General features: G+C 38.4%; 1 protein-coding gene across 2 annotated transcripts in view; it reads right to left on the minus strand.

The window, feature by feature from the left end:
* stat1a (signal transducer and activator of transcription 1a) overlaps positions 1-12,680 on the minus strand; it is a 63,181-nt gene that overhangs the window by 24,815 nt on the left and 25,686 nt on the right. For both annotated transcript variants that reach the window (XM_059966894.1, XM_059966892.1), the window contains exons 11-20: positions 12,310-12,369; positions 11,039-11,068; positions 10,844-10,937; positions 10,676-10,717; positions 10,360-10,443; positions 8,696-8,794; positions 8,025-8,160; positions 5,588-5,640; positions 5,409-5,503; positions 5,139-5,278 (exon numbers count right to left, since the gene is read on the minus strand). In XM_059966894.1, coding sequence (XP_059822877.1) covers positions 5,139-5,278; positions 5,409-5,503; positions 5,588-5,640; positions 8,025-8,160; positions 8,696-8,794; positions 10,360-10,443; positions 10,676-10,717; positions 10,844-10,937; positions 11,039-11,068; positions 12,310-12,369 — 833 coding nt within the window. The remainder of the gene's footprint in view (positions 1-5,138; positions 5,279-5,408; positions 5,504-5,587; positions 5,641-8,024; positions 8,161-8,695; positions 8,795-10,359; positions 10,444-10,675; positions 10,718-10,843; positions 10,938-11,038; positions 11,069-12,309; positions 12,370-12,680) is intronic.

Raw genomic sequence — 12,680 nt, forward strand, 5'->3', positions numbered from 1 at the left:
AGAGCGCTGGAAGCTTGTTTGGGTTACAATTTACTGATAATGAGAATTGTATTCCTTTGTAAACCAATTGGGATTAATGTTGTACTTTCTTCTGAGTCTGTAAGCTACTATTGGCGGACTTTTGGGCAGATCGGCGTGAGGGGGTGAGAGAGAGGACGCAATGCTGTAAACTGGGCGAGGAATGGACCCCAAGTGGGGGTCCAAGGCCAGGAGGTACTCCAAGGAGAGGAGATCAGACTAGATGTGCTTGGTTGACCACTTCGGAGGGTCCTAAGCTGCGAGTCGAGGAGTTCGGAGGGGATTGAATGGTGGCCAGAAGACTTCAGTAATTGAGCTCCAACGGTTGTGCACGAAGTGGTTTGGACTCTGATAAGTTTGGTGCCTTTTCTTTATTTTTTTTTCTTCATATATACTGTATTGTTATTAATCACTTAGTTATAGTAGCCTTTATAAATTGTACTCATTTAATTGCATATGGTGTACTGTCTGTTTTTGGGCGAGGCAGGGACATCACACAGCATCCACACCAGCTGATTACCCAGTTTGGTGGGGCCAAAGGCAGCTCCCCCTAGACAGGAATGAGCTAGGCGAGCCTGAGGCGACCCAGGGGGTTACAAGTAGTTCTCCGATAATGTATTCTGGAGGTCAACAGCATATGTATAGAGTTGGAATTATTCTAAACAAACAAGTATCAAAATGTCTTATGGGATATGGGTGATATCCAAACACCTTTTAGTTTAATTAAGGTGTAACCCTTTTAATATTAGCATAATCCAAGCCTATGCACCAACAAGTGATGCAGATGAAGAGGATATCAACAAGTTTTATGAAGATCTTAAAAGTGCTTATGTGCAATGTAAATCTCAGGATACAAAACTAGTCATGGGAGATTTTAACTCCAAAGTTGGACAGGAAAAGATTAACATCATAGAACCTTTTGGATGAGGGGAGGAAAAATGAAAATAGAGGAAGGTTTACTGATTGGTGTGTCAGAAACAACCAAGTGATCACCAATACTTGGTATAAGAACTATCCACGTAGATTGTGTACTTGGATTAGCCCTGGAGATAGAACAAGGAATCAAATAGATTTCATTACCATCAATGAACGCTTTAGAAATATCATCACAAATTCTAAAGCCTCCCCAGGAACAGACTGTGGTTCAGGTCACCACCCAGTAATAGCTACCAACAAAACAAAATTAAAGAAGCTGAAGCGTGGAAAAAAAAGAGAATGAAGATTATGTTGAGAAAACTTAAAGATGGCATACTTAAAGTAACAATTCAAAACAGCTGTAGAACAGCAACTCAACGAAAACATACCACCACCTATTTGGGACAGATTTAAATATGCTATAATCAGCAGAGGAGATAATCCCAGTACAAAAAATCCAACACACCAACAAATGGTGGGTAACACAAGAAATTCTAGATCTGATGGAACAAAGAAGGTTAGTGAAGAATAATGAAGTGCAACACAGAGAGCTAGACAGACAGACCAGACAATTGTGCAATATTGCAAAGGAAAAATGGCTGAAATCAAAAATGCAATGAAGTAGAAGGCCATATTAACAGCAAAGAAATGCACAAGAAAATTAAGTAAATTATTGGAATTAAGAGAACCTCCTCTACAGGATGTGCAAGATCAGCAGACAGATCCATACTAACAGATCCAGATGAAGTATGTGAGAGCTGGATTCAGTATATAGAGCAGCTTTTTAAGATAATAGAGGGGAACCCCCAGATAATAAACACCCTAATTCTGGCTCACCTACTACCAGAGAAGAAATATTTAAAGCAATGAAAAGCAAGAAACACGGTAAAGCCACTGGACCTGACGAAATTTTAGTGGAAGTGATACAAGCCCTAGAAGATCAGGCATAAATATTCTTTTTGAACCGTTTAATGGCATACGAGTCTGGTGTATTGCCTGACGATCTCTTGAAATCAGTATTTATAACTCTGCCGAAAATTCCTGGAACTATTGACTGTGGAAGTTATAGAACAATCAGTCTAATGAGACACAAAGATTTTGTTGAGAATTGTTCTGCATCAAATGAAAAACAAGGCCAGAAACTTCTAAACTGCAATATAGGTTTATTGAGGATAGAGGAAGTAGGAACACAATTTTCATACTACAAATGCTTTCAGAAAGCGTAACTGAATATCAAAATGATGTCTTTATGTCTAAAGCATTCGACAAAGTGCAATGTGAAGAATTATTTCAAATTCTCACTAAACTAAACATTGACAGAAGGGACCAACAACTGCTTCAAAATTTATATTGGAACCAAACGGTGGTGGTAAAAATGGATTAATATAAGCACTTGGACAAAAATTCAAAGGAGTTAAAACAGGGATGTGCTGCCTCACCGGAATTATTTAATATCTACAGTGAAATGATTCTCAGAGAAATAGAAGAAATAAGATATGCAGACAATACCACCCTAATAGCAAGTGCTGCAGAAAACCAAGAGGTTGAACAAAAGACCAGTTTTAATTACCTTGATAGCTTTATGTCACAAGATGCTAGAAGCAGAAATAAAAAGAACTGCATTGCCAAAACCAACTTGCAAAAAAAAAAACCCCATTTTTATCAAGACACTTTTCTATAACAAGATATGGGCTGCTAAAATGCTATATTTGGTCAATCTTGATGTATGCTTCCAAAACATGGACTATAACACCAGAACTCCAAAGAAACTTGAAAGCAACAGAAATGTGGTTTCTTAGAAGAATGCTGAAAATATCATAGAGACAGGGTAACTAATGAGACAGTACTCCAACCCAACATGCCCATACAAAAAGATCTTTAATAAGAACATTAAATGAGAGGAAACTTAAAATTCCTGGGCCACGTCATCAGAAAGGGAGAATGCCTTATAAGGCCATATGCCTGAGAAACACAGAAAAGGAAGGCAAAGAAGAAAACGCATTGACACTGAAAGAACTAACAGATTCTAAGTGTGCCAGATATCATTGACGCTGCATAGGATCGTTCGATGTGGAAAGCCATGATCGCCCAAGCATGTAACGTGCAAGGCACATGAAGATGATTTCAGCATGAACTCAACTACAGCTTTTCCTTTCTAACTGCAAGTAATTGAATCGTGTAGTAGTGTTTTTAAAAAAATCCAATGTGAATCTGGACACAAGTAAATTAATTACAAAGCAAATGAAATCAGGAAATAATTGTAACAAACTAATTGCCTACTTTTCCTGTGGTAAAGGCTGCAGCCTAGTAGAGATCTATATGCACCCCTTGAAGCATACTTTCACCTGGCCAGGACTGGCTGGTGTAACCAAATTCTGATCACTTTGTTCCTCCTCTCCTACACTTTTGGGATAAAGCAAAGTGCGTGAAGTTTATCATCATGATCACAGCTGCAATGAAAACCCAACTTGCACCAGCATCACAAGCACCATCTACTGGACAGTTTTTTTTTTATATACAGAGTCCTGTGTGGAACCAGTGATTTATAAGTACTGTCCTAACTTAGTACTCAACTTCTCTGTGCATCACAAAAGCAATTTCAATGGCACCTAACGACTTTAAGTGGTTTACTAAAAGAGGGAGCTTAAATCTTAAGATTATTATTTTCAAGGTTTTATATTTTAACTGCAGGATTATTACTACTATTTCTCCACAAGCCTTTGTCCAGTTAATATAACACTATACAAGCAAATATGTATTTTCTGGAAATCAGTTGGATAGATTTTTCGTATTAATTATGGACAGCAACATGATCTTCCATCACAAAAACATGATTAGAAACATTTACTCATCATGCTCGACAAAGCCAAAAACCAATGTATTTTTCCTAGAGAAATTCACTGTACTTACGTAAAACTGAACATTTTACACAATCAGGTTAATTATCATCACATGGTGACTGTCCTCTTTCCATGACTGTGATTGTTCTTGGCAAATTTTCCACACAAGTGGTTTTCCATCGCTTTCTGGGCAGTGCCTTGACTAGACAAGTGACCCTAGCCATTATCAATACTCCTCAGAGATAGTCTGCCTGGCATCAGTGGTTATACTTGTGATATGCACTTGCTGTTCAGATGATCATCCACACCTACTCCCTTGACTTCACATGACTCTAATTTGTGGGGGGGGGGGGGGGGGGGGGTTCTACATTTTGCCCAAGGGTGACCTGTAGTATAGTGGAGGCAAGGAGTGCCTCACAACTCCTTTGGTAGAGATGCACCTCCACCCTGCCACTCATGTTGATTAAGTTTTAAAAAAAAGAGATCAGCAGATCTCTCAGCCTCCAGGACAATAAATCCATGTTTTTTTTTATCTAAACACACGTGTTTTTGGGCTGTGGAGGCCAAAACATGGCATGCATTTAAGACATTTGATGCTAGGGGAAAATAAAAGATCAACTCTGTAGTTTACAGTAGGGTAAAGCAGAGCAGATAGGAGGAACCAGATTTGTTTCTACTTTCTTAATTTAACAACCCATTTACTGAATTACAAAATTCTAAATAGAGAATGTTCCCTGAATCTTTTGGAATCCCAGAACTCTTATCTAGCCGCAGTTAATCTTTCTGCACATTTTACTATCTGGTTTAATATTAAAAGCCTCTTCAAGAGGATGATAGAACTGTCCCAAAGGCTTATGTCAATCATAATAATCGAAACCTCAACCTTGTCCAAAATGGGAAACTTTTCTTTTTTTTTAAAAAAAGGGTGACCCCATAATTCTATCAAGGAGGAAACATTATGTCTACCCTATCAAAACCCAAGGATCTTTTAAATATAAAGTCTCCTTACTCTTGGAACTAGACTGTCCACCTTTCTCTGCAAAACACAATCTTCCTATCCAGGTATCAGGCTGGCAAAACTCCATTAAGTAAAGAGGCCAATGATACCTTAAGATGTGACCTCACCAATCCCTTGTAAAGCTGAAGCATTAGATCCTTAGTTTTGAATTCAAAAATCAGAAATAATACAGTTGGCTATTTTAATAAAATGTCCATACCAGCACAGCAGCCCTTCTAAATCATGCATTAAGATAATTAGATCCAATGTTGAATGAAGTTTAGGAAGAGGTTTTGCCCAAACCCAAGCAGGGCAATTTAAAAATAAACGTCTTGTATATTTCAGAATCTTGAGTACTATCCACTTACCGTTTGGTGATGTTTCCACCCAGGTAAAAGTGATGGCACCTTCTCTGCTGCTCTCACTGAACCTCAGTAAAAATGTACCTGGCGACATATCCTTTAACAAAGCCCGTTCAGTTTCCTTACTCACAAACCCCATGATGCATCTGAAAATTTAATGGAATTCAGTTAATTCTTAGTCTTAATGCTTCCCAAAAAAGGTAATACCATTCAACAACTACTAGCTTACTTGGTTACTGCTGCATTTTACATCATGTCCAGTACTTTTATACTTACCCATCATTCCAAAGAGGCAGAAGATGCTTTTTAATCAATTCCAAAATGCCTTCAATCCAGAGCCAAAATGAGAAAGGCTTTTCATTGATATTCTCCTTAAGCAATAATAGAATGTGATTAAAAATACAAGAAATGCAAATATTCAGAATTATGTTGCTAACTTTATGTTAATTGATTACCTTGCAGAATCTTGACCATGGAATTGAATTCTCATTGAAACAATTAATTGAACCTACAAAAAGCAATTTTAACAATTTTCACTTCCAAGGCTTTCAGAGGAACATGCTTGAAAAAAGTTCTTGTATTTTAAAATACATTAAGATTACAAATTGTAAAGATGCATTAATCTTGTCTTTAGATCCACATAACCCTTTAAAATTTAGGAATACACAGCTGTAAACTGACAAGAACATAATTATCAACATCCCCAACTGAATACATGATCATCAAGACAAGCTCAGGTTTTCATGATCACACATAGAAAGATATATGCAATGCAAAGTTATAATTTCGAGTACAAATACTAGTTCACTATTTATAAATGAAGACCTGGTAGCACATCTTATTGAAGTGCACGTATCAACTAGAAAATTGGTTTAGTAACTAGATTTGAAAACTGGACGTTTAAGTATCTTTGAATACAATATTGAAGAAATCTAACAAGTATCCTTTGTCAGTAATTATTGCTAAACAATTGTAGCGATTTTTTTTAAATTTAAAAATACAGTACAGAATAGGACCCTCTGGCCTTGAGCCCCACTGCCAGCAACCCACCGATTCAATTCTAGTTAAAAAAAAAATCACAGGACAATTTATAATGACCAATCAACTTGCCACCCTGTACAAAACTGGACTATGGGAAGAAACGAAAGTACCTGGAGATAACCAACACATTACATTCTACAGATAGGACGTAGAAGTCATTACAAAAGGACACTGGGATTGAACTCGTGCTGCGAACTGTAATAAAGTCATGCTAAGTGATATGCAACTATGGCCCACATGATAATTAAATGTCAAAGTGGAGTTGCACTGTCTTGCTTTCTTTCAATGTTGTGGTTCAACCATCCTGGAAGAACAAATGCAACTATATTTGGAATCTATGTAGAAGGTGAATCCTTTCTATTCAATGTCCTCCAGAGCATCATAGTCACCTTACCTCTCTTTTATTTAAGTGATACAGCACTGAGTAGACCCCTCCAGCCACATTGCTCCAGAAACCCCCAAACCTGATTACCCCCTACCTAACCATGGGACAATTTACAACCCCACGCATTCTACAGGGAAGTCAGACTCCTTACAGAACAGCACTGGAATTAACTCTGAAATGCTTCAAGCTGCAATAGTGTCACACAAACTGCTCTGCTACTGTGGCATCCAAAGGGCAATTCAGAACCAAAAGCCGAATCAGATTTGTATCATTGACACATCGGGCATTTTTTTTTTGGAACACTAGCAGTACATCACAATGCGTAACTGAAAAAAATAAACTACAAATATACAAATTAAAAATACATAATGCAAAAAAAGAGGAAACGAAAAATAGAATTGAGGTAGTTTTCACGGGTTCATTGTCAGAAATGCAAAGGAGGGGAAGAAACTGTTCCTGAACCATTCAGTGTGTGCCTTCAGGCTCCTGTACCCCCTCCTTGATGGTAGCAATGAGAAGGGGGCATGTCCTGAGTGATTTGGGGGGTTCTTAGTGATAGACGCTGCCTTTGAGGACTTGATGTCCTGGATGCTGGGAAGCCTAGAACCTATGGAGGTGGCAGAGGTAGAATGCTCTCCATGGTACACTGATAGAAATGTGTCTTTGGTGACATACCAATTCTATTCAAACTTCTAGTGAAATACAACTGCTGTGGTGATTCCTCAATGAGGAATCGTGTGTTCCTCAAATTCCCCTTCCTGAAGTGCACAATCAATCCTCTGGTCTCACTGACGAGAAGTGCAAGGTCATTACTGAGACACCAGTCAACTACATTCCTGTATGCCTCATAGTCTGAAATTCCATCAACAAGCTGTCACCGACAAATATATATAGATGCCTTTTGAGCTGTGTCCAGTCACAGTCCTGAGCGTAGAGAGTAGAGAAGTGGGCTAGCATACATTCTTGACATGCGCCAGTGTTGTCAGAGAAATGTTATTTCTGATCTGCAGACTGGTGAGGAAGTCAAAAGATCCAGTTGCAGAGGGAGGTAGAGGCCCAGGTTTTAGAGCTTGTTGATTAGAACAGAGGGTAGGATTGTGTTGAATGCTGAGCTGTCATCAATAAAGAGCAGCCCCACGCAAATATTACTACTGTCCTGGTGATGCAAGGCAGAGTGTTGAGTCAGTGAGTTTGCATCCACTGTGGACCGATAGTGATGAGACAGACCAGATTAGGTTCAGGACCTTGATTAGTCACAACCATCCTCTCCCAGCACTTCACAGCAGATGTGCCACTGGATGATAGTTGTTGAGGCAGTGCACCCCGCTGTTTTTTGGCACTGATACAACTATAACTGAGGAATTTTAGTGGAAAGGTAGGCAACTTCATTCCTCCATCAATCAGGCTGGTAGGAATTACTGATCTCAGACAAACCCCTTCTACACTATCATTCCTTAAGATCTTACCTAGCAACTTCTCTCCAAGCATGTTGAGCTGATCAACGTTAAGCCCCCTTTTAGTGACAGAAGAGAACTGCCAACTTAGTACCTCAGAGAGCTGATTCCACGTGGCAGCTGGGGGGTTGGAGAAAAAACCCAAGGTCTGAGGAAGAAGCAAAACAAAGTATGGAACATTAACCAAACCTGACAATTTATATAAATGTGGCCCTTTTCCAGTTTATTATTTGATTTATTAAACCAAGTATTTATTTCAACTACTTTAAAAAGGTATTGTCTTCTTAAAAAGACTATTCATTTCCAGTTAAGGAAATTGGAAAAGATTATTGGATGCAACTGGGGAAAGGGCAGCTGTTTTAATAGTTTGTATTAAAATAAAAGCATATTTCAGATGGCTGGAGACTGTTCTGGAGACTCAATTTCCATTAACTTCACATTAAGGAGTGAACAAAACATCCATCTGACTCAAATTGACAGAAATTTTCCCATTATGTTGGTGTACCTATAACTACTGACCAAATAGTAGGTTTTGAATGTGCAGTTTAGTTTTCTTGTACACTAACAGACAAAGGTCCGTATGGCCTAAAGACAGATAGCTGCAGCATACCCATTAGTTAAATTCTACCTAAATAAATGACACGTTGTTGACAGAATTTAAAGCTGGTTGCACTGATGCTTACCTTAGACTCACTGACAAGCATGTTATACCATAAGATAGAGGCCCAGCCATTGGGAAGTTGGCTCACATTGGATATCACCACCAAAGGCAACGATGTTGTCTGCAATAGAATAGGAGTCAATGAAAAACAAAAACATTGTCACCCAAAGTGAAGAAATATTGCAACAAAAACAGCCATGTGCCATTGATACAGAAAATATCACATTATAATCTGGTTTAATATCACTGCCATGTCATGAAATTTGTTAACTTCTTAGCTGCATTATAATGCAATACATGGTAATAAAGTACACATGTATATTAGATCAATTAAAATGAGGTGGTGCTCATGAGTTCAATATCCATTTAGAAATTGTATGGCAGAAGGCAAGAAGCTGTTCCTGAAATTGCTGGATGAGCACCTTCAGGCTTCTATACCTCCTTCCTGACAATAACCATGCGAAGAAGGTATCCCCTGGGTGATGGGGGTCCTTAATTATAGACACCACCTTTCTGAGGCACCACTCAGAAAGGTTGTGGGGGGGGGGGGAGAAAAACAGGATATACAAAATGCTGGAGGAACTGAGCAAGTCAGGCAGCATCTATGGAAATGAACGAGCAGTCAACATTTCAGGCAAAGGCCCTTCTGCAATACTGGGAAGGTGCCAGAGCCAGGTGGGCTGGAAAGATGAAGGACTGGAAAGGAAGGAATCCAATAGAGAAGTGAATCATTGGAGAAAAAGGAATGAGGAGGGCACCCAGGGGAGGCGATAGACAGGTGAGAAGAGGTAAGAGGCCAGAGTGGGGAATAGAAAAGTGGGTGGGAGGGAATTATTTATTTATTTTTAAACAAAGAAAATCACTTCCTGCCATCAGATTGAAGGCTGCCCAGGAAGAATACAAGATGTTGGTACTTTAATTGAGGGTGGCCTCATTTTGGCCAAAGAGGTAATGGGGGCAATGGACTAACAGGTTAGAACTGGCTTCACCCATCATCTCCTAGCCAGCCTCCTTCCTCTCTACCCGCCCCCCCATCTTTTTATTCTACTCCACTTCTCAGTCCTAAAGGAGTGTCTCAGGCCAAAATGTCAACTGTTTTATTAACTTCCACAGATGCTGACTGACCTGCTGAGCTCCCCCAGCATTTAGTGTGTAGCTTTGGCATCAGGCAGTGTTGAGAGAGCAAAACTCTAGTATTTTGTTTCAGTGAAAGCCAAAAGTCCATTCCAATGGCACAAGACCATTTAAAAAAATAATAATAATTTTAAAGAAGTTGGCAGTAAAATTTCCATCAAAATGAACTGAGCTATGGGGAAGTGAGCAGATTGGGACTTTCCCTACCCTGGTCCACCCACTGCATGTAGGAAAGAGATGATCTTAAGGGTGTACAAAATCATGACAGCAATACAAAAGATGTGCAGAGCAAGGATTTCTTCAAGTACACAGCTGGATGCCTGGAATGCACTGCAAATATGATAGAGATATTCAGGAGGCTCCTAAGCAGGTACATGAATTTGTGTAGAACAGCAGATAATGGATATTGTGTAGGCACAAGGGATTAATTTAGTTAGCATTTAAATTACAGCTTTAAATTTGTTTTACACTCCAGCACTCCTGCTCTTGCACTTTTGTCATCCTTCTTGCCCTGTCTCAAGTGAACACACAAGATATGTTTGCATTCCTTACCTCTAGATCAATTGGCACATTCTGGTGACAGAACTGTGTCTCAAAGCTGATTGAGTGAAGTTCCTCAGTTACAATAAAAGGTCCCTGTTTGAACATGCACAGAAAAAAGGGTTCAAGTTGACGATTTTAAACTCTCAGCATCTACCCAAGTAATATTAGGCCATTCTATTATTTCATCATTAGGATTCTGATCTCAATACAATGAACTCTTTTATTAAAAAAAAGCACAACAAAATCAACATGATTGATCCTGGAACAACAGGCAAGGAGTATACACATTTTGAAGAAGTTGACAGTTAAGCTATATTGAACTTACTTCTGTTGTTCTGCTGCCTGTGTTTTTCTGTTCCTTTAGTTGCTGCAACACAAGAAGACATCTTACTGCATTTCAAGTGAAATACATTGTTCTGCATTTTCTACCATGATGTCATTACAGATGAACGGGCCTAAGTACACGACCCAGCTTTACAAGATGACTCCTCACCAAATGCCGGAATTCTGCAGCCAAGCTTCCATTTGTCGACTCTTCCATGTTCATCACTTTTGTGTTGGTTCCCAGTATGTTGAATTTCCTAAAACTAAAAAAAAAGTAAAATTAACAAACTAACATTTACATTACAAAATACAATTACAAATGTAAAGGGGGGCGGGTCACAAAAATCAACATTATACCACTTACCCTTTTACAGCAATCTTTTCAGTGACATCCCTGTTTAAAAAAATGATATTTAAGAATTAGAAAGAAAAGCAGAGTTTATCCCTTGTGCCCATTTTACCATTCAATTATTGCAATAATCTTTCAATTCCTCAGTATCCCAGTTTACCAAACTGTTTTGAATTGGTTTAGTTACTGAGCCTCCACAGCCCAATTTGTTCAGTCAAGTTGAGGAAAATTCCCCGAGTCCAAAATGCCTAGTTCCTTACTGTGGAATCAAGTTATATGCCCTAATTCCAAAAACCCATCATCCTTGCTTCTTCTAAACTTTGATAGTGCAGACTGCATGAATCTCTTCTTGTAAAATAAATGCACCATCCCAGGAATCACAATGGCAAAACTAACTGCAAGCCCCCTCCTTCATGTAGGGTGGCTTGGCCTGCACACAATGCTTTGGCTACAGTCACACTAGAGTCTACAATAATTGGATCAAGTTGTCGCTACTGTAAGAGAAGCTGAATAAAAAAGGCAAGGATACTACTTGCCCACCATACCGGCATATTATAAACATCTTTTGATTGTTAAGCAGCCACCAAATTCTTCTGAACACCAATAGTTTTTACTCTTATTTAAAATACTGCAACTGAAAAGGACCTCTCATTTTGTAATCATTTGCCAAGCCCTCATCCATCTCAATTCTCTTCATACACTAAATAGCCACCAAAGTTTGTATCTTAAACCCAAGATCCAAACTCCAGCTCCTCAAAATTACTAACAGCCCCAAAAAAACCCACTAGTTACATTCCCAACCGAAAAAAAACTTATTCTTCTTTCTACTAAGAATCTACATACAAAATTCCCAAATTTCATAGTGCTGAGGCTGATTTTCTTTACTTTCTAGAACCTTATTAAAATATTTCAAAAGTCCAAATAGATATCAAGTGGTTTCTACTTCCTCATTCTGCTAGTAATGACCTCAAAAGTTCGCCAAAATTTTTTTTTTCCACTTCTTTCAGAAAACCCTTTTAGTTCTGTCCAATCCTACTACTATTTTCCAAAGTACCCCACACTACTTCCTTAATAACTTGAAGTAGTAAAATGTTAACTTAATAGATTTGATATAGGCTGGATATACACAAGTTATATCACCTGGTCAAATTTTGAAGCCAATATTCATTTCTACTAAACTTGCTGAAAAATGACATTTACCACTCAATAATAACTGATCATAACAATTCAAATGTATCTAAATATATTAGTCATGCAACTCATTAAAATAATACGCATCTACTTACTTGTCAAATGATGCCTTTACACGCAGCTGATAGTTTAACTCTGGCAGTCTTACCAACAGCCTTCAACAAAACAAGATAAAAAATTAATAATTTGAGCAAATTAGAAAAGCCAAGTCTATGTGAAAACATTGCTAGGTTACTCATTGGCAGCAAAAGGTTTTGTGTTATTTGCCTCCAGCATTTTAATATCCCCAAGAAGTAATTTGGGACATGATTAAAACTATTTTGCAATAAAACAAGACTACAGGACATTGTTTAGTCTTCACTAGATAATACACCCACACAGTGTGAAGGAAGGCTCCAAATTTTCTTCTTTTAAAAAAGAAATGCAGGAAAACATTCCTAACTCACTGCTTCTTATGCACCAAACT

The sequence above is a fragment of the Hypanus sabinus genome, chromosome 4 (assembly GCF_030144855.1).
Source record: "Hypanus sabinus isolate sHypSab1 chromosome 4, sHypSab1.hap1, whole genome shotgun sequence".
NCBI lineage: Eukaryota > Metazoa > Chordata > Chondrichthyes > Myliobatiformes > Dasyatidae > Hypanus > Hypanus sabinus.